At 44.4% G+C, this 23334-nt stretch overlaps 1 protein-coding gene across 1 annotated transcript in view; it reads left to right on the top strand.

Moving 5' to 3' along the window:
- Positions 1–885: 885 nt before the first annotated feature.
- The window catches only part of LOC126095625 (luciferin sulfotransferase-like), a 48843-nt gene continuing 26394 nt past the window's right edge, over positions 886–23334 (top strand). The window contains exons 1-4 of the mRNA XM_049910391.1: positions 886–1087; positions 8614–8713; positions 8798–8942; positions 21576–21696. Coding sequence (XP_049766348.1) covers positions 886–1087; positions 8614–8713; positions 8798–8942; positions 21576–21696 — 568 coding nt within the window. The remainder of the gene's footprint in view (positions 1088–8613; positions 8714–8797; positions 8943–21575; positions 21697–23334) is intronic.

The following is a 23334-nucleotide window of genomic DNA, read 5'->3' as shown; positions in this document are numbered from 1 at the left end:
TCCATCCAGAATGTGCCCTGGGTAATGTTACTGCTCGTGAAGTTTCATGACGATTGTCCATCCCATGGTCAACACTGCGGAAAGTTTTTCTGTCCCAAAATAAAAATTATTAACATTCCGTAATATTAAACATAACTGATGGCGACAAGAGTACAAAAGTTAAAGATGTCTGTATAATTTCATTAGAACTACTACTGACATCTTGTTTCTCAGCAAAGAGCTTCCAGAAAAATGTCTGTTGTCATGTTGTATGCGTGGCAGTAGACCGTGTGGATGGAAATTCATTACAATCTCATCAGTTTAACGCACATATTATTATTATTATCATTAATATTAACTTTAACAAGCTTCACAACCTATGAAAGCTGCTTGGTGTTGCTTTCACAAGCCTCAGTGAGTGGTGCGTGTTATTCGCGACTGCCTCCTTGGACCAGTCATCCTTTGCCTCAGAAGCCAGGCGTATTTGCACTCCCTGCCAGTGACTATGCCTCCCCTTATGTAGAACGCACCTTCGGTAGTACGAAGGGTAGTACGGCTACCACATGACGGTGCTCTAACTCTTGTGGCCTCTTGACCGTGGAGCGAAAACACTAGTACAGGCACGAGATCCTCAGTGGCCTGGTGTCTTCCCATGAGTGCTTTCAGTTATTGAAATTTACACTGTCAGAGATATTTTATCTTCAAGTGGGTGTAATTTGGGTGTACCTCTCCTGGAACATATTTCCGATCATATGTCTGTATCACCCGTTCTGCTCCCTGTTCTGCAGTTTGTCACCATTTAGCAAAATCATACTGTATAAAGTGTCTTAGGCTTTTAGCAAGTTGTGCAGTGTCAGAAGTGGACTTTTTCGGCAGTGATATCGCTCCTCTCTTTCCAGTAAGACAATGTCGGTGACGGGCGAGCCGTTGAAACACCCCCTGGCGGAGCGTCTGAGTGCCGGGTTCGACCACCGCTATCGGGAGGGCTTCGTGGTGACGCAGCCCGGTGGCATCGTGATGCCCGCAGAGTTCCTGCTGGATGCCCAGCGCATACTAGACTTCCCAGTCAAGGAGGACGACGTCTGGCTGGTCACCTTCCCCAAGTCCGGTCAGTCATTAGAAAAAAAAAATTAAATTAAATTAAAAAAAAACCTAACAGTGTGTTTGGTTGAGATGTCGACAGTATGAACTAGTGGAATGAAGTAGCTTTCAAACTTTCTTTATTGTCTTATTTGTTTTCTATGGTTTTAGTATGTAGCAGGTAAGCACGCAGAAAAGAAAAGTTTACTACCCGTTAAGAGAAAATGTTAACTGCCCTGTCGCATTGCTAACACCGGTTCCCATCAAAGCGCTGTCGGGCTGTGCTATAAGCTGGGCTGGTGACCGTCAGCGTTATCCGATCGCTGTTGGCAAGCAGAGTGTACTTACGCTGCCCTTGTTAGGCCAATTGAGAAGCTTCGTGATGGAGAAGCAGCGTCTCCGGTCACGAAAGCTAACAAAAGTCAGGAGAGTGAAGTGCTGACGGCTTGCCCCTGCGCGGAGTCTGTTTATCGGTCTTGGTGGACGTCCAAGACATGCGACGGGCTGGGGGCACTTATATGGCCCGGTCTACCCATTGTGGTACTGGTTAACTCAAAAAAGCTTTTCATGCTTAACCCGCACGGGATCTCGTATACTACTTGACAGATTTGCTGGATTTTGTAAGTGACTGGTATGATTTTCATGTACTCAAACCAAGCGCCTGAAACCCAGGTGATGTGTTAGATTTCATCCAAATACAGTATTTGTCAAGTACAACCAGAGCGAATTTATCCATTACGGAAATGTGCTTTAAATGAGTTGTATCTCAAAAGCCATTCGGAACGGAGCATATATCCGCATGAAGTTTTCTACTACAAATGAGCATTTCTGTTATATCCCTGAATACGGATCATTCCCCTGGGACATCCTAAATGCTTTCCTCACCGCATCACCGGGCGGTATACAGTCTCGTAATGGGAAATTATCATCATGTTTTGTCTTATCATTGCATAAGGCAGTTCGTCTGTGAAACAAGAGCAGCAGTTGTGCTCATCGCAACACATCAATCACAGGATTAATATTTAGTTACTTATTTATTTTTTTATTGTTTATTTAACCTGACGACATTAAGGCTTTAAGGCGCTCTGTTACATCCGACCAAGAGCGACGCATACAAAAGGTATTACAGAACGTCTCAATAGTAATAATAATAATGAAGTTTTAAACATGGCTGCATATTATAATAATAGTAACAATAACGATAATAATAATATTGACTGACAGTAATGACAATAATAGAAATAATTATAATAGTAAAGGATATTTAGAGTGATACAGATCAGCTTAGCATATCTGAAGCAATGTCTAGTATTATCAGAACCGCAATGGATAAAGGAAGAGGAAAAGATTGAAATGACAGCGACAGTCATTGTTAGGAATAAAAATAGAGAACGTTGCCGACAAGGGGCAGGGAAAAGTTGTGGGGGAGGGGGACTAACGAGAGCGAGCTGCACAGTATGTGGGAGAGATGGCTATTGCGATAGATGGTTGACACTTAGCTGCCTTTTGAAGTTTGGAACGAATTTAATTTCTCTGATATTTTGAGGAAAGTTGTTCCAATGTCGAATTTCTGATACAGAGAATGGTTTAGAAAATATGACAGTGGTACAGAGAGAATTTTACGTCGTTGAGAACGAGTATTTCTCCTGTTAGATAGTGGTGTAGTAGTTGAAGATAACAAGAGGTAGAGCAATGACTGAGAAGAAGAGAGAGCAAATATAGAGTATGATAGTGTCTACGCTTATCGGCACACAGCCGTGATAATTATTCGTAGGCTGGTGGGATATGTTCGGAAAAGAATACGTCACAAACGTATCGTACACAGGCATTCATCGCCAGTTCCATCCTGCGTGAGCTTTCGTCAGAAATCCTGGGAGACTAGCATCATCGTATTCGAGTACTGGGAATATTAGTGTCTCTACGACCTTCTTTTTAAGCTCGAAAGGAAATACTTTTTCATATTTATGTAGTGAGTGAAAGGACGCTGGCACTTTCTTACAAACTGCAGCTGTGTGTTCAATCCAGTCTACATGATGGTTCAGAATTCTTCCCGAGCTTTTTGAAGAAGAAGGAAAGATTGTTTCTGTGCCATTTATGATTAATAGTGAAACAAATTCTCTGAACTGAGGAGTAATAACAATGAAGTGTCATGATCTTTCTTATCGCTCCCACATGATCCTTGAACGAGAAAAACGGTAGTGGCAGCGGAACTACAGTATCGTAGCCTTCCTCGAATGAAAGTTCTCTAAATTTTTTAACTCAACTTGTTTGACCTGTAAGAGAAAGGTACTAGGAGGTATTTAGTGAAGTTCATTCCCTGATCAACTAAAGTCAAGAAGTTAAATTTCCGTTGTGCATTTCCTTTGTGATAGAACATAGCACCAAATTCAATTAAGGTATGATGGTACACTAGAAAGTAACGCTTCCGAATTTTTTCTGTCAAAACTCTTAAAACTTTTTACACAAAACCATGTTTTTAACATTCACCATCGCAATTCTTCGTGTTTATACATTTACAAAACTCTGCCACTAGAGGCTTCTTAATTGTAGTATGTAAGATGGAAGTGTGTAACGTAGCTATGTCGGTTTGCAAGAAACAGCGTGCTGTAATCGAGTGGAATTGCGTATTAATATGCACATTGCGGAAAAGTTTAACGAACTAAGTTGACTGCACGTTCATATTTATTCACAAAACGAGCGTTGTCTTCATCTTCAATGAACATTTAACACGTATAAAATCCTAACACTGTGGTTACATATGGGAAAATTGTTTTATCATATTGATCATCATTTTTCAGTGATGATTATGTTACATAAGGAACGCAATGTGGGCTCTCATGTACTCGCACACAAAGATTGAAATACTCAAAGAATAACCGCAGGCTGAATGCACAATTTCCCAGTAAAGGCTGAGCCGTCGAAACTTGCGCGTGACTAACAACAAAAAGAAACACGATACTTCATCGGGACGACGATGTATGAAGGGAGTCGTGACCAGGTAATGAACAAAGTCATCCTTATCTAGGATTAGGTAAACAACAGCAAAATTGTCACCTTTGATAAGTGACTTTGGGAATTATAGAAAGTTTCTAAAACGAAAATCTGAACTAATTCCCACCGAAAGGCTAGAAAATCCAACCTGCCTAGACTCCATGGACAGCGACAGAAAGTATCTCGAAGGCGTCGAATGACCAATGGACCGACGAATTTGCAGTGGTACCAGGTGTCTCCTCCGATTAGAAGACAGGAGAAACAATGCTTGGTTCCTTTGGTTAAAATTTTTTCATCTGTTCAACTTCTAAAATTTTAAGATGTACTTGCATGCGCACGGTTATGAGGGAACCAATCGCGAGGCCTTTCTTTAAGGAAGTCTTACTTTGGCAGACAGACTCCCCACCCCAAGCCCGCTTCGAACAATTAAACTGAACATTTCCGGGCCCTACTAGACTGAGAACCCAGAAAGTAAACGTGAACCTACCAATGTGGATACATTCGCAATTACACCTACATTCATACAACTTAGCAATCATTCATGTTCAGGAAAGGTGATTAAAGGTACAAGAGCTGCTGAATATCAGATGTAATAAAAATTAAGATTAAAAAAATCTGTCAGTTTCGTTTCCATCATGATCTTCCTCCCTCGCGTTACAGTAGTGTAAGGAAACACAGGAAGAGAAAAAACACTTTCGAGGACTCGACAAAACTTCAGAACCACACGAAACGTGGACTGACTGCCCCCTTTCACCATTCAAACAAGTCTGTGTCTACAGATATTCAGAAATAATTGCAACTAGTTACCTATTGTGATGGTAGAAATTTTATAATTTCACCATTACCGGTTTCAAGTCACCTAGCAACTCCTCAGCAGACTGTATACCGTTCTTTCCGATTGGCCGAAGCAGTGTGAGGGTCGTTGTGTAATAGTGGCAAGAAGAAAAATCTCCACAAGAAGCATTTTTATGTGGCGAAGTATCTGGAATTATTTACATCGTAATATCGACCTGAAAGTCTTACAGTTATTTGCATGCATGGGATTAGTCCTGGTGAACAAATCACTGTGGAAAGTATACTTTACAATTTCCAATTACAACACAGCTGTATCAAAGTTTGTATAGTGCCGTATATATATTTTAGTTTCCAACTGAGTAATTTACCATGTAATAATACAATGATATTTAACATGGAAGATACGAAATTGGATATTCTGATCAGTACGCAATGAACTTTGATTCTTATTTCTAGGAAAAAAATCCAGTTTTTTCAGCCACTCTGTCAATAACAGTTTTCTGATATCTGAATTACTGGTTTCTGTGCAATGTACCCAATCTTGAGATCTGTTAAAAATATACAAGCAAATGACAACTGTGAACCTAATCATACGTCATTTTGCTGTCAGTCTGTCTATCCGTCTAAGTCCCTTTTTCTCAGGAACGGTTATAGGTGTCAAGTTGAAATGTATGCAAATACTAAGCTCTACAGTCCCTCGTCGGAGTAAGAAAAATTAAGCTTTCAAGTCAATGCAGTCAAAAGGTACGGCTATTTTTGTCACATACAATTTTACTCGCAACATGATTCGTCAGATTGTGCAGAGGCACTATCTACATACATAATTAAGTTTGTACAGGATTGACAGAGCGCGAGCCCTACTCCAGTTTTCTTATATCGCAATCGCAAGGCATCTCAGCTGTTGGCATAAAAGCCAACTGCAATGGACAAACCACTTGAAGCAGTTCATAGTACACAGCATCTCGTTGGTGTCACGAAATTAAAAAAAAAAGCCATCCGTTCACAAAAAGAATAGTAGCGTTACGTATGTACGACAGCTTACTCTGTAACTATGTTATATCAACATCGATTGATGTCTTTCTTCCATATTTAGGATACTTAGTCTAACACACTGAGGTACGTGCTAATATGTACAGTGACATCATTATGATAAGGGAAATTGTTAACAAGCTGGGTACCATTTTTAACAAAATAGACAGTACATGAATTAACATGGAAAAGGATAAATGTTGCGTTGACATTTTGGCAAAACAAAGGTCCTGAATGTATGTAACAATGTCGTCTACTTGTATACTGAAGAGCCAAAGAAGTTGGTACATCTGCCTAACATCCTGTGGGGTCCCCGCGAGCATGCAAGAGTGTCGCATCACGCCGTGGCATGGACTCGACAACGTATGAAGTAGTGCTGGAGCGAACTGATACCAACAATCCTGCAGGACTATCCATAAATCCGTAACAGTACGGGGGAGTGGAAATCTCTTTTGAACAACACGTTGCAAGGCATCCCAGATATGCTCAGTTATGTTCATGTCTGAGAAGTTTGGTGGCCAGTGGAACTTAGAAAAGTGTTGCTGGAGCCACTCTGAAGCAATTCTGAACGTTTGGGGCGTCGCACTGCCATTCTGGTATTGCCCAAGTCGATCGGAATGCACAATCGACATGAATGGATGCAGGTGATCAGAAAGGATGCTTCCGTACGTGTCACCTGTCAGAGTCGTCTCTAGACGTATCAGGGGTTCCATACCACTCCAACTGCACACGCCTTACATCATTACAGTGTCTCTACCAGCTTGAACAGTTCCCTGCTGACATGCAGGGTCCATGGATCATGAGGTTGTCTCATTACCCGTACACGTCCATCCACTCGATACAATTTGAAACGAGACTCGTCCGACCAGGGAACATGTTTTCAGTCATCAACAGTCCAATGTCAGTGTTAACGGGTCCAGGCGAGGAGTAAATCTTTGTGTCGTGCAGTCATCAAGGGTACACGAGTGGGCCTTCGGGTCCGAAAGCACATATCGATGATTTTTCGTTGAATGGTTCGCACGCTGACACTTGTTGATGAGCCAGGACTGAAATCTGCAGCAGTTTGCGGAAGGGTGCTCTTCTGTGACGCTGAATGACTTTCTTCAGTCGCCGTTAGTCCCGTTCTTGAAGGATCTTTTTCCGGCCACAGCGATATCGGATAATAATTGAAGTGTTACCGGATTATTGATATTCATGGCATAGACGTTAAATGGTCGTACGGGAAAATCCCCGCTTCATCGCCTCCTCGGAGATGTTGTGTCCCATCACTTGTGCGCCGATTATAACACCTCGTTAAAACTTCCTTAAATCTTGATAACCAGCCATTATCGCAGCAACAGCCTATCTGACAACTGCGCCAGACACTTGTTGTCTCACATAGATGTTGCCGACCGCAGCGCCTTATTCTGCCTGTTTACAAATCTCTGTACTTGAAGACGCATACCTATACCAGTTTCTTTGGTGCCTCCTTGTAATAACGTATTAATTTGCAATAGATGGAGTACGTATTTACAGAAATGAGTTAAATTCTAACGAATATAAGAGTGTACTGATAGTAAAGGATAATTATTATGTGATCAGGGGGGTAAGAATTGGTGGCAACTATTCCTTAATTTTCTCGCTTCATTCAGCATCTCTCTTTCGTTCTTGCTTTTATTAACAGCTGATTCTAGTTCCTCTGCTACGGACATCGGCCAACTGATAGGTAAGTGTGAAGCAAGTGATCGGTGTCGCTTTTCTTGAAACTGTGTCCTGCTCCTAGGATGTGAGAAGCTATGGCACAATTATCAGTTATATCTGGTCTGAAAAAGTCAAGACGTTATAGGAAACGAATTTTCAGTTTCCTTTATGTTTAGACAATGTAGATTGTATGAGACGGCTGTCTAACCTAAAGACGACTCTTCTCTTAACGATTTAGTTTAATTAATTGTAAAAACTTAAAAATTACCTGGTGAAAATCGACTAATAACGACTACGTTATATCGATTACTTATTCGAGGCACATTACACATGCGAACATTATGTCAATATTCACTGTGTGCCGCAGTAATTATTTCGCACTCAATCCTTAGCGCCAAGGAGTCACCAAAAGAATACAGCAGCACACACGAACATGACGTCGGCGCGGGTCTCATGCCTGACTTTGATCCAGAGTAGCTTTGTGTACACCTTATGACGCTGCCCGCCTGTTTCCACCGAAGTACGAGAATGAGGGTACAAGCCATGTAGTTCAATTTCCAGTTCTGTAATTAAAAATCACTGACAAGAGTAACGAACTCTGAGAAATATTCATAGGTTAGCAGCTTACCATATTTACCCATCATTGTAATCATTCATACAATATGTCACTAACCATCATTACTCCATTCCACATTTGCGCAATTACTCCACTCCACACTGATACGGGAGTCAACTGGACAGTACGACTTCCGCTAACACAGACTTCACTACACCGATTCGACCTGACATCATCTACCATTCCTACACAAGCAGCGTTTTACACTGTCGATCCAAAGTTCATCTGTATTATTCAAAGATTAATTTTATACGTACCTTCGCCCAGCAGAGATGACGTACGTTCTGAATCGGTTATATCGATTATCGCTGCTCACTAGACGCGTCAACAGCACTAAAATTTCCGTAAAAACTTGACATTTGAAGACAATGAAACCTCGCAACCTGGTTGAGCTTAGATATTTCTTGTCAAATGATTACCACTTCAACACAATCATTCAACAGGTACCACCTGGACACAGGAGTTGGTCTGGTTACTGATGAACGACTTGGACTTCAAAACCGCGAAAGAGATCTGCATCACCGAACGGTTCCGGTATATCGAGTAAGTACACCGTACTGCCTACAGAAATACCGTCACGATGGCTTCTTTAAAGTGTTTCATGCAAAATCTCTTTGCTGGTGACAGGCGCATGAGTACGCTGCCCAAGGCGACCAGACGGGGGGCCCCGGACACGATCCAGCTGGCCGTGGACCAGCCATCCCCCAGACTCATCAAGAGCCACCTGCCGCCGGCACTGCTGCCTAGGCAGCTGTGGACCGTCAAGCCCAAGGTACGTTCTAGATCCTGGCGTTTGGTCTGGTCTGGGGATGTAAGTTTATCAAATGGAAGTTTGATGTTCTGTCTATCGCTGTTTCCCCAGTCTGCATCTGCAACTGCATCTACATCTTCATCCATATCCAAGGAAGGCACGGTATGTGCTTGGCAGAGGGGACCATGTACTGCTACTAGTAATTCTCTTTCCTGTTCCACTCGCAAACAGAGCGAGGGAAGGACAACTGTCTAAAGGCTTCCGTACGAGCCCTAATTTCTGTAATCATAGCCTCGTGGTCCTTACACAAAATGTACATTGGCGACTGAAATCTGGTTTCGCAGGACAGAGCGGATCAGATTGTGGAAAGGGGCCAAGTTCAATTAATGTTAGTTATACAAGAACACACACAACTTTATTCGTTAAACCAGAGCACAGTTTTCTCTTTAAAACAACAAAGATCAATTCATGGCTGAGGGCCCAAGTAACTTCTCCAAAATAAGTTTAAATGATTGGTTTTAAAACACCAAACAGGAAGACGGCTGCAAAATTTTGCCAATTCCAGCTCGTCAATATGTTGCTGCTTGTGGGAACAGCCCAGGAAGCAAAAACCAGCAATCGACGAAGAGATGTCAGAGCAGTTGAGGTCCCATAACAGGTTCACTGATTACTCAACTCCAGTACGCAGGTTCAGTGGGCGACGGACTCTGCAGCTCTCTCAGCTAGTGCCACACAACTCTGACTGTGCGTGCAAGCCGCCAGCGGCCCTGGCCTGACCTCACGTCGCGGAGACTTCCATGTTGCTCCATCGCAACCGAACTACTGACTGACCGCCTGCAGCACGCAGGCAACATTAAAACAGCCTCTCAGTCAAACCAAACAAGCTACACACGGTTCCACGAAACTCTTCCACAAACAACTCGAACAATACTAAAACGGTCACTGTGGAAGAACAACAAGGACGAATCACAAGTCGAGACACAAATCGAACCCAGATGCGGTCAGCGATCAAATACACGTCGTCCGATGAGACGACTGACCGAACGACCAACCAAGGTCGTCCCCACTCAAGTCATGTGTCGGCAACAGTTGACCAAATCAAGGCTGTCCGGACCACACTGCTGCTCCGTCCCCTACTCCCTTGATGTGCGTTCACAACTCGGACACATGATGACCCGGAGACACTGGCTAGGACCCAACCATGCATTGGGAACACCGGCTTACTGGCCACCCGACATCTCCGCACAAGGAAGAAACCGACCCAAGTGCCGCAAAATGACCAATTGAAGGGGCCCAGAAGCGGTCAGAAGACCAAATACACGTCGCCCGATGAGGCGAGCTACAGAACGGTCAACCAACGGTCGTCCCCGCTCAAGTGCATGTGTGTCGCCAGCGGTCGGCGAGTACTGGCTGGCCAGACCTCACTGGAGCTCCATCCTGGCTGATCTCCCGACACACGCAGACCCAGAATTACTAGCAAAAAAATGGCTCTGAGTACTATGGGACTTAACATCTGAGGTCATCAGTCCCCTAGAACTTAGGACTACTTAAACCTAACAAACCTAATGACATCACACACAGCCATGCCCGGGGCAGGATTCGAACCTGCGACCGTAGCGGTCGCGCGGTTCAGACTGAAGCGCCTACAACCACTCGGCCACATCGGCCGGCGAAATAATAGCGGTCGCTAAAAATATAGTATGGCAGTGCTATTGTCGATAAGCGCTGCTGCTGCCACTAAGGGGTAGGCAAGCCAGCAATTTAGGGACGCCAGTAAATCGAATAAGAAACGGGACGGCAATACCGCAAAGGCAAGATGTCTTAATAGTGTTTCGCGAAAACAACGCCGTCTTCCCTCCAGTGATTCACATTTGAGTTCACGAAGCATCTCCGTAATACTGTTGATCGAGCTTACCGGTAACAAACCTAACAGCCCTTATATGAGCCGGCCGTGGTGGCCAAGCGGTTAAAGGCGCTACAGTCTGGAACCGCGCGGCCGCTACGGTCGCAGGTTCGAATCCTGCCTCGGGCATGGATGTGTGTGATGTCCTTAGGTTAGTTAGGTTTAAGTAGTTCTAAGTTCTAGGGGACTGATGACCTTAGAAGTTAAGTCCCATAGAGCTCAGAGCCATTTGAACCATTTTGAACCCTTCTATGAACTGCTTCGATATCATGTGTTCAAACGTGTTTCAAATCTTATGGGACTCAACTGCTAAGGTCATCAGTTCCTAAGCTTACACACTACTTAACCTAAATTAGCCTAAGGACAAACACACAGATCCATGCCCGAGGGAGGACTCGAACCTCCCCCGGAACCAGCCGCACAGTCTATGATTGCAGCGCCTGAGACCCGCTCGGCTAATCCCTCGCTGTGCTTCGATATCTCCCTTTAATTTGTAGTGGTGGGGATCCAAAACACTCGAGCAGTACTCACGAAAGCGTCACACTAGTCTTGTGTAGGCGGTCTCCTTCATAAATGAACCACACTTCCATATAATTCGCCCAACAAACCGAAGTTGACCATTCGCGTTCCCTGTTACAATCCTTGCATGCTCGTTCCATTTCCTTCCGCTTTGCGACGTTGCGCCCAGATATTTAACCGACATGACTGTGTCGCTTCTAATGTTGTAACCCAACATAATGGGTTTGTTTTTCCTACTCATCTGCAGTAAATTACAACTTTATCACTCATCATACTAGCTATAAATTTTGTTTAAGTCATCTTGTTTCCTCCTCCAATCACTCAACGACGACACCTTCCTGTACCTAACAACATCATCTGCAAACAGCCGCAGGTTGCGCTCACTCTGTCTGCCAGATCACTTACGTATACAGAAAATAAGTATACAGAAAATAACAGCGATATTGCCACACTTTCCTGGGGCAGTCCTGACGACACCCTTGTCTCTGGTGAACACACACTGTGGAGGACATACTGGGTCCTACTATTTAACTCTTCGAGCCACTCTCATATCCTTAAACCTGTTCCACATGCTCATATCTTCGTCAACAGTCTGCAGTGGGGCACTGTCAAACGCTTTTCGGAAAACAGGGGTATGTATTCTTTCTGCTGCCCTTTATCCATGGTTAGCTGAATAACGTGTGTGAAAAGGGCCGGCTAAGTTTCGTACGAAACCTTGCCGATTCGCGTACCTAAGCTTATCCGTCTCAACCAAATTTATTGTACTGTAACTCAGAATATACTTAAGCATGCTGCAGCAAACCAATGTTAAGGAATTTGGTCTGTGGTTCTGTGGGTCGGTCCTTTTATTCGACTTATACACTCCTGGAAATTGAAATAAGAACACCGTGAATTCATTGTCCCAGGAAGGGGAAACTTTATTGTCACATTCCTGGGGTCAGATATATCACATGATCACACTGACAGAACCACAGGCACATAGACACAGGCAACAGAGCATGCACAATGTCGGCACTAGTACAGTGTATATCCACCTTTCGCAGTAATGCAGGCTGCTATGCTCCCATGGAGACGATCGTACAGATGCTGGATGTAGTCCTGTGGAACGGCTTGCCATGCCATTTCCACCTGGCACCTCAGTTGGACCAGCGTTCGTGCTGGACGTGCAGACCGCGTGAGACGACGCTTCATCCAGTCCAAAACATGCTCAATGGGGGACAGATCCGGAGATCTTGCTGGCCAGGGTAGTTGACTTACACCTTCTAGAGCACGTTGGGTGGCACGGGATACATGCGGACGTGCATTGTCCTGTTGGAACAGCAAGTTCCCTTGCCGGTCTAGTAATGGTAGAACGATGGGTTCGATGACGGTTTGGATGTACCGTGCACTATTCAGTGTCCCCTCGACGATCACCAGTGGTGTACGGCCAGTGTAGGAGATCGCTCCCCACACCATGATGCCGGGTGTTGGCCCTGTGTGCCTCGGTCGTATGCAGTCCTGATTGTGGCGCACACCTGCACGGCGCCAAACACGCATACGACCATCATTGGCACCAAGGCAGAAGCGACTCTCATCGCTGAAGACGACACGTCTCCATTCGTCCCTCCATTCACGCCTGTCGCGACACCACTGGAGGCGGGCTGCACGATGTTGGGGCGTGAGCGGAAGACGGCCTAACGGTGTGCGGGACCGTAGCCCAGCTTCATGGAGACGGTTGCGAATGGCCCTCGCCGATACCCCAGGAGCAACAGTGTCCCTAATTTGCTGGGAAGTGGCGGTGCGGTCCCCTACGGCACTGCGTAGGATCCTACGGTCTTGGCGTGCATCCGTGCGTCGCTGCGGTCCGGTCCCAGGTCGACGGGCACGTGCACCTTCCACCGACCACTGGCGACAACATCGATGTACTGTGGAGACCTCACGCCCCACGTGTTGAGCAATTCGGCGGTACGTCCACCCGGCCTCCCGCATGCCCACTATACGCCCTCGCTCAAAGTCCGTCAACTGCACATACGGTTCACGTCCACGCTGTCGCGGCATGCTACCAGTGTTAAAGACTGCGATGGAGCTCCATATGCCACGGCAAACTGGCTGACACTGACGGCGACGGTGCACAAATGCTGCGCAGCTAGCACCATTCGACGGCCAACACCGCGGTTCCTGGTGTGTCCGCTGTGCCGTGCGTGTGATCATTGCTTGTACAGCCCTCTCGCAGTGTCCGGAGCAAGTATGGTGGGTCTGACACACCGGTGTCAATGCGTTCTTTTTTCCATTTCCAGGAGTGTATATAGGAATCACGCGCGCTTGTTTCCAGTCGCTTGGGACTTAGCGCTGGTCGAGAGACTCGCGATAAATGTAAGCTAAGGAAAGTGTCAGTACTGCAGAATACTCTTTGAAAAACCGAATTTGCATTCCATCTGGACTTAATTATTTCCAACTCTTTAATTTGTTTTTATATGCCAGCGATGCCTATTACTATGTCCGCCCTATGGCAGTCTATTCGATGGTCAAATGACAGTATGTTGGTACAGTTCCTCTGCATGAACGATTTATTAAACGGTAAATTTCGCTTTGTTACCTTCTACTGACTGCTTTGGTAGTAGATCTCCTTAGGAGACGAAACCAATCTCATTGCTAATCTTTTTTACCTAGACTGTGGTGACATCAGCCCAGAAGGGGATCCTGTTGCTTGAATAAATGTCTTAATTAATGAAGGGAACGGGGAGAAAATTACAGACCATTAACAGACAGCGAATTGAAATTTAGATCAAGTTCTTGAGATAAAAATACATAAATTCCAGGCAGTATTGCCGCAAAGAATGGAATTTAGCAAACCCACAATTGTGGGCAAATAGAGGAGCTGCCGACTTGGTGCAGGAAAATATAAATATATGTGAAAAACAATTTGAATCAATCAAGAAACAACGATAAATCGTGAAGTCCTTAGAGAGAGTGAATTCAACTTATTTGATAAATATCAGCTCGTTTTTTGTAAACACCATAGCACGAATATTTCACTAATCAAGGTAACTGATAATCTTAAGTATGCCATGGATGTCCGTGAGGTCACAATACTGACACTACTAGACTTATACAAAGCTTTTGATACTGTCAACGTCGACATACTGCTCAGAAAAACGCGACAGCTTATTGTCCCAGATAGTGCACTGAAGTGGTTTGAAAACCATTTGTAAATCTGACAGCAAAGTAATCATCTTGTGGATATTGCAGTTCTTCTTATTTCCCTGCTTGCTAAGAAAAAACTGGAGAGGAGTTTAGTCTTACGCAGGACACGATTCCATAGTTTTGTTTGCACCCGACATGTTTCAGGACTTTTTGTCCTCTCTTAGATGAGTTTATTCGTTTGCTTTCTTTCTCACATGAAGCTATTAGTTGTTTATGCTGGTAGCTTTAAATCTACTACGTTATCTACAGCTAGTCAGGGGTTTGGCGTTTTGCAGTTTCTTCCTTATTATATATGCATTTTATATGATTTATTAGCATAGGTAATGGAAAATCACCATAATATCAAAAACCACAACAAGCTGTCGTACGTGAAGTAGATTTAAAGCTACCAGCATAAACAACTAATAGGTGCATGTGAGAAAACGAATAAATCCACTTAAGATAACACAAAAACTGGTGAATCACGCCTGGTTGAAAACAAAACTATAAAACGAGGTTTTGCATAAGGCGTAATTCCTCACCAGACAGCAAAATCTTACCTCTGGAAATGAAAAATCGTCCTGGAAACATGTTTCTTAGGAGCACCACAATTGTCAGTCTTAGGGTCACTTTCGTTTGCCTCGTACGTCAATGACATTGCATCGATTTTGTCTTCCTGTAAATAGCATTTCTCTGTCTAAGTGTCAGACCTGAAGATATAGACACTGCGACTACTCAGATGAATGATTCAGTGAACAAGCACCCCAGTAGTTCGCTTAAGAGATTAAACTTTTTTCGGCAATCATGATATAAACACAAGGTTTCAACCGTCTAGTATCCCTTTTATAAAACAAAAACATACGCAGACTCCATTACTGACACTGCTGTCTGCCTTTGAAACTAGCAGTCTTGCACTCTTTGCGCTTTCGAAGCCTGCTACTTTTCAGAAAAGGTTAACGCACTTTCTTCTGTCACCCTCTTAGCGCTTCCCCAAAATTAACTTATGTGGCCAACTCTGCCTCTGTCAAACAGTAATCTATACATGTTAATTTCGAAAGAGACTGAAGCTAACGCATTGTGGCAACTCCCTCACAACTACAAATAAAGATGTGAAGCCGACCAAGAACGGCAACGAAATGGGACTAGGAGAGCGTCTCTCATTAGTTTTGTAACCTCGAATGCACCGGAGCAGTGTGCTTTCAGCGATTAGAAGAATGTCCCTATTGCAATTTGACTAGAGGTGGCAACGCTCATGGTTCATGCTTTCTGACGGCAGGGCAGCTCGGCCTCCTGGTGCTCAACTTGGTCGCACTCTGTGGTGCCGGTTCTCCAAACGTGAGCTGCAGCTTGAAAGTAAAAGTAACGGCCCCGAACCTCAGCAGATTTTCACTATCTTCTCAGTCTTCCGAATTGGTTGGTGGACATGAAAACTGTGCCACCCCCACCATTCAGTGGTCGCCTACTCAGGCGACCCACTGATGGATTCAGTTGACTGGGGAAAATTCGTTTTAATATATAATTTGACTGGTTAATTTCATCGACTTTTAAATGAGTTGATTTGTAGGCTCGTGAGTATAGCAATTTAAATCATGGTAACGTAAACAGTACGAATCAGTGACTATAAATGTGATTTCAATTTAATTCAACTCTTTTTCTTTGTAAGGCGACTGCACTTTGCCAGCTGCGTAAGGCTTCGCCACGTCATTTATAGGTCTCAGAAAAGTCTCCGGGCTATAGTGTCACAGCACAGTTCTGACACCACTGCGAGAGGAAATTTGACAGCATTCCGTGCATCCGTGGATAAGGGCCATGGGAGAACCCAACAGTCCGATTAATTGATCTATCGGAAAATCCTACCAAGTTGTAGTCATACGTAAAGTCTACGAATGGATCCTAAGCTTTCATTCAGTCGCTTGTGAATGTCTCTTGTGTTGAAATTGAATACAACAGACGTACATTAAGTATGTCAATACTACTATACCAAAGTACCATACCGACTCAGAAAAGAGAGAGATCGATAATAACAACTATTAAAAGAATTACGAATACTTAATGCTAACAAGGCACCAGGACACGTCGGAAATTCTGTTTGATTTAATACTGGATTGTTTCGTTTTTCGGTCTTCTGACTGGTTTCTTGCGGCTTTCCACGACTTCTTCTCATGTGCCAACTGCTTCATCTCAGAGTACCACTTTCATCCGACGTCCTAAATCATTTATAGAATATATTCTAATATCTGTCTTCTCCTACAGTTTTAATCCTGTACAGCTTTTTCAAGTATTGTGGAAGTTATTTATTGATATTTGTACTCAGATCCTATCATCCTGTCCCACTTCTTGTCCATCCTTCCCGTACTTTCCTCATTCCTCATTCCTTTCCCAATTCTCAACATTCTTCTGTACCAACACATCTCAAACGCTTCCATTCTCTTCAAAAAAAAAGTCTTCCCACACTCCATGATGCACTACCATACAACAATGTACTCCGAACGTTCTTTTTCAGAAATTTCTCCTCAAATTAAGTCTGATGTTTGCAAATTAGACTCCTTCTGTTCTGGATACGTCACAAATTTAGCTTGTTTCCTGGCTCATACTTTTCTAGAATCGCTTGCGCAACTTTATTCACGTGTAAATGGAAAAGGCGCAGGCTTCTCCTGCGTGCCAAAGGGGTTATCGGTCCGATACACGGAGTCATAGATGAACATCGTTAGGACACGTCTGTTGCAGTTACCTAGAGCATATTATTATCTCAAATACTATGACGCTTCTCGAGAAATACACACATCAAAAAAAGTTTTGCATCGCCTTGGTTCCGATAGTTCCGGAACCTGTACAGAAAATTGGAATAGATATCAACATAAACATCATTTCTGCCCTTTTTATTGATCATGAAAACCACACATTGCATGTTGTAACACCATACAGCGAGACTTTCAGAGATGATGGTCCAGATTGCTGTACACACTGGTACCTGTAATACCCTATTGCATTGATACATGCCTCTATTCCTCTTCCCATACTATCCACAAGTTCATCAAGGCACTGTTTATCCAGATTTTCCCACTCCTCAACGGCGATTCGGCGTAGATCCCTCAGAGTGGTTGGTGGGTCACGTCGTCCATAAACAGCCCTTTTCAATCTATCCCAGGCATGTTCGACAGGGTTCATGTCTGGAGAACATGCTGACCACCCTAGTCGAGCGATGTCGTTATCCTGAAGGAAGTCATTCGAAAGGTGTGCACGATGGGGGCGCCAATTGTCATCCATGAACACGAATGCCTCGCCAATATGCTGTCGATATGGTTGCACTATCAGTCGGAGCATGGCATTCACGTATCGTATAGATGTTATGGCGTCTTCCATGACCACCAGCGGCGTACGTCGACCCCACACAATGCCACCCCAAAACAGCAGGGAACGTCCACCTTGCTGCACTCTCTGGACAGTGCATCTAAGGCGTTCAGCCTGACCGGGTTGCCTCCAAACACGACTCCGACTGTTTTCTGGTTGAAGGCATATGAGACACTCATCAGTGAAGAGAACATGATGCTAACCCTGAACGGTCCATTCGGCATGTTGCTGGGCCTATCTGTAGCGCGCTGCATGGTGTCGTGGTTTCAAAGATCGATCTCGCCATGGACGTCGGGAGTGAAGGTGCGCATCATGCAGCCTATTGCACACAGTTTGAGTCGTAGCACGACATCCTGTGGCTGCACGAAAAGCATTATTCAACATGGTGGTGTTGCTGTCAGGATCCCTCCGAGCCATAATCCGTAGGTAGCCGTCACCCACTGCAGTAGTAGCCCTTGTGCGGCCTTAGCGAGACATGTCATCGGCAGTTCCGGTCTCTCTGTATCTCCTCCATGTCCGAACAACATCGATTTGGTTCACTCCGAGACGACTGGACACTTCCCTTCTTGAGAGCTCTTCCTGGCACAAAGTAACAATGCGGACACGATCGAACCGCAGTATAGACCGTCTAGGCATGTTTGAACTACAGACAACACGAGCCGTGTACCTCCTTCCCGGTGGTATGACTGGAACTGATCGATGACTGGAACTGATCCGCTGTTGGAACCCGATGACTGGACTGATCGGCTCAGACAACACGAGCCGTGTACCTCCTCCCCGGTGGTATAACTGGAACTGATCGGCTGTTGGACCCCGATGACTGGACTGATCGGCTCAGACAACACGAGCCGTGTACCTCCTTCCCGGTGGTATGACTGGAACTGATCGCCCCCATCTAATAGATGCTGCTCATGCATGGTTGTTAACATCTTCGTGTGACCTTAGTGACGTCTGAGAACAGTCAAAGGCACCGTGTTTACGATACAATATCCACAGTCAACATCTGCCTTCAGGAATTGTGGGAACTGGGGTGATGGAACACTTTGTTTGTTGCGTGTTTGTAATATCGTGTACAAACATTTGGGTAACGGCTGATAAAAATAAACTGGCAGATTTATTTTTCCACTGTTTAAATCTGCGTAAATCAATATAATGCCTACGAGAAAGAACAAACAAACCGATATCATCGAATTACAAGGCTAGTGTAAACATATACGGGAAGTTAAGTCGTTTAAGAAGCAATACGAAATTGGATGGTAACGTAAAATCGGTACCATGGAAGGAGAATAGAAAACTTTTACAAGGTTTGGATAAAGATAGGGAAAGACCGCTAGAGACGCTTGCTTGAATAAAGTAGCCGAGCCTGCAGATAACCTGTTCTATTTGTTCACGAGTGGCACTTGCGAAACATCTTCAATACGTTGCAATTGCCAGTCCTAGTCACAACAGTGGTCTGTACAGTTGTGAGAGAACTCAACAATGGGCAGATTCTGGTGCTCGTATGATGGGTGCTTCTGTAACCATGATAAGCGGAGTTTTTCGTGTTTCAAGAGGCACCACATTCAATGTTTATACCGTATAAAGGTAAAGAAAAAATACACCATCCGCCAAGTCTTAACGTGGTAGGATGTTTGAGTAATCGTGAGAGATGGTCATTGAGGAAGCTCGTTGCGAAAAAGCTACAGAAGTCACCGCAGAACCGAGTGTCACACTCGCGAACCCTGTGAGCACCAAAACATCAAGAACTGTGCTCCATAAGCAGGGAATCACAGTGCGAGCTGGAATTCCAATAGCACACACCAGAGATACAAACGCCCGTAACATGAAAACAGGGAGTGGAAGACACAAAACGCTGGACTATGGAGCCACGGAATGAATAAGGGAGTCATTTGGGCGCAGGAGTCTTGTCTCACACTGTTTTTAACTTCTGGCCGAGTATACGTCTCAAGAGTGAAATAGGGCAGAGACTGCAGAGGTGATCTGAGCAGCCATATACGGCATACAATTGGCTCGATGGGTAATCTGTTAGGTCGCATTACTGCCAACAATTATGTGACCATTTTGGCTCATTGGGTCCATTTCCTGGTACAGTATTTGTTCCCAAAGATTATGCTGTGCTCAAAGAAGACAGAGCCCCGATTTATACAACTCTCATCGTCCAAAACTGGTTTTGTGAACAAGAGAATGAATTGTCGGACCTCCTCCGATCACCATAGTCGCTAGATCTTAATATTATTGAGCGTCTGCGGTCTACTTCGGAGGGAATGGTGCATCTTCACTACCCATCCACATCACCGTTACCTGAACTTGACACTATTTTGCAGGAATCATGGAATAAGATTCCCTTGAAAACCATTCAGGGCCTCTATTTACTCATTCCAAAATGACTGGGAGCTCTTTCGAAGGTCAACGATTTTCCTGCACCGTATTAAGCACGGTAATGTAATGTTGTGGATTTCCATATTTTTTGACAACCCCCTGTATATCTTGCGTAGCAATCATGAGGATATATAAATATATATTGAGTCCAGAATGAGATTTTCACTCTGCAGCGGAGTGTGCGCTGATATGAAACTTCCTGGCAGATTAAAACTGTGTGCCCGACCGAGACTCGAACTCAGGACCTTTGACTTTCGCGGGCAAGTGCTCTACCATCTGAGCTACCGAAGCACGACTCACGCCCGGTACTCACAGCTTTACTTCTGCCAGTATCTCGTCTCCTACCTTCCAAACTTTACAGAAGCTCTCCTGAAAAAAAGGATATAGCGGAGACATGGCTTAGCCACAGCCTGGAGGATGTTTCCAGAATGAGATTTTCACTCTGCAGCGGAGTGTGCGCTGATATGAAACTTCCTGGCAGATTAAAGCTGTGTGCCCGACCGAGACTCGAACTCGGGACCTTTGCCTTTCGCGTGCAAGTGCTCTACCTTCTGAGCTACCGAAGGACGACTCACGCCCGGTACTCACAGCTTTCCTTCTGCCAGTATCTCGTCTCCTACCTTCCAAACTTTACAGAAGCTCTCCTGCGAACCTTGCAGAACTAGCACTCCTGAAAGAAAGGATACTGCGGAGACATGGCTTAGCCACAGCCTGGGGGATGTTTCCAGAATGAGATTTTCACTCTGCAGCGGAGTGTGCGCTGATATGAAACTTCCTGGCAGATTAAAACTGTGTGCCCGACCGAGACTCGAACTCGGGACCTTTGCCTTTCGCGGGCAAGTGCTCTACCATCTGAGCTTCCGAAGCACGACTCACGGCCGGTACTCACAGCTTTACTTCTGCCAGTATCTCGTCTCCTACCTTCCAAACTTTACAGAAGCTCTCCTGCGAACCTTGCAGAACTAGCACCAAGAAAGGATATAGATAGGAAAGGTAGGAGACGAGATACTGGCAGAAGTAAAGCTGTGAGTACCGGGCGTGAGTCGTGCTTCGGTATCTCAGATGGTAGAGCACTTGCCCGCGAAAGGCAAAGGTCCCGAGTTCGAGTCTCGGTCGGGCACACAGTTTTAATCTGCCAGGAAGTGTCATATATTGAGTCATCAATCTTCTGACTGTTTTGATGTGGCCCGCCACGGATTTCTCTCCTGCGCCAACGTCTTCACACCAGTTATTTTTTGGGTATAGAATAGCTCGATGTGCAAACGTAATACGTGAGAAAAGCGGTAATATTGGTGCTATATACCCTCCGTCATGTACTACAAAGTGTCTCTGTTTTCCAGATCATATACGTTGCCAGAAGTCCTACGGACGCCGCCACCTCCTATTACTACTTCAATCGTCTCGTTCACGGAATTAGTCTCTCACTGGATGAGTTCCTCGAGTGTTTCCTCGCGGGTGTTGGTAAGTGAACCACGGTATGACCTGTTAGAGCACAGCGATGAAATTAATCAAATCAGATTGTTGTTGTGTTCAAAAATGTTCAAATGTGTGTGAAATCTTAAGGGATTTAATTGCTAAGGTCATCAGTCCCTAAGCTTACACACTACTTAACCTAAATTATCCTAAGGACAAACACACACACTCATGCCCGAGGAAGGACTCGAACCTCCTCAGGGACGAGCCGCACAGCCTATGACTGCAGCGCCGAGACCGCTCGGCTAATCCCATGCGGCGATTCTTGTTGTGGTCTTCAGCCCAAAGACTGGTTTGATGCAGTTCTCCACACTGTATAACTAATGCATCCTACAACCAACTGAACCTGCTTATGTAATCAGGTTTTGGTCTCCCTCTATATAGCAACTGTTGCTACTAAGTATTTGAGTGAATCATTTGTGAAACGGTTTGAATTTACGAAACGCAGGGGTGTATCGTACTGTGTGGCATTATCGTTTATTTTGAGAGTTGCATATGGGGCCTGAAGATGGCATAGTGGAATGCCGAAACTGATTTTCGTCAAAATAAAATAAAATAACATCTTAGTTACATGGCTGTTGGCTTGACAGTTAAGAATTTTGAAGTATCCACTCTATTTATTATTTACTTACCATGTGTTACACTTACAACTGATCTAGTGGTCCTAGATGGGCAGAACGGAATATTTTGTGTCCTTTCAAAATTGAGTTAGAGCTTTCACAGGAGACCTGTCAATGACACCATTAAGAACATTGTTTACCATTTATTCCGTTTGTTTATGTATGCTTGGATTGAGTGCAATATTAGTATCATATGCAAAAAGAACTAATTCTGCTTGTTGGATATTAGACAGAAGGTCGTTTACATGTATGAGTAACAACAGTGGACTTAAGAGCTAGGCTTGTGATCTCTCTCCAGTCAGAATTACGTCCCTGGGCTATATTGGTTAAATTACTAAGTACAACTATGATTCACACAGTCAAACGGTTTAAATAGGTCGCGGAAAATTATTGGAGTCATTAGTCTTTTGACTGATTTGATGCGGCCCGTCACAAATTTCTCTCCTGTGCATACCTCTTCGTCTCAGAGTAGCACTTGCAACCTACGTCCTCAATTATTTGTTGGATGCATTCCAGTCTTGTCGTTCTCTACAGTTTTTACACTCTACTGTTCCCTTCAGTACCATGGAAGTTTTTCCGTGATGTCTTAAGATATGTTGTACCATCTTGTCCCTTCTTCTTGTCAGTGTTTTCTATACGTTCCTTTCCTCGCCGACTCTGGGGAAAACCTTCTCATTGCACACCTCATAAGTAAACCTAATTTTCAAGATTCTTCTGTAGCACCACATCTCGAATGCTTCGATTCTCTTCTGTTCCGGTTTTCCCACTGTCCATGTTCCACTACCACACAATGCTGTGCTCCAAAAGGACATTTTCAGGAATTTCTTCCTGATATTAATGCCTATGTTTGAGTTGACTAGACTCCTTTTTTTGTCAATGCTAGTCTGCTTTTTTTCTCCTTGCTCCTTCTATCATGGCTTATTTTACTGCCTAGGTATCAGAATTCCTTAACGTCATCTACTTCGTTATCACCGATCCTCATGTTAAGTATCTCGCTGGTTTAATT

Source organism: Schistocerca cancellata, chromosome 8 (genome assembly GCF_023864275.1).
Source record: "Schistocerca cancellata isolate TAMUIC-IGC-003103 chromosome 8, iqSchCanc2.1, whole genome shotgun sequence".
In the NCBI taxonomy this organism is placed as follows: Eukaryota; Metazoa; Arthropoda; class Insecta; order Orthoptera; family Acrididae; genus Schistocerca; species Schistocerca cancellata.
This window is presented reverse-complemented; position numbering and strand designations above follow the sequence as displayed.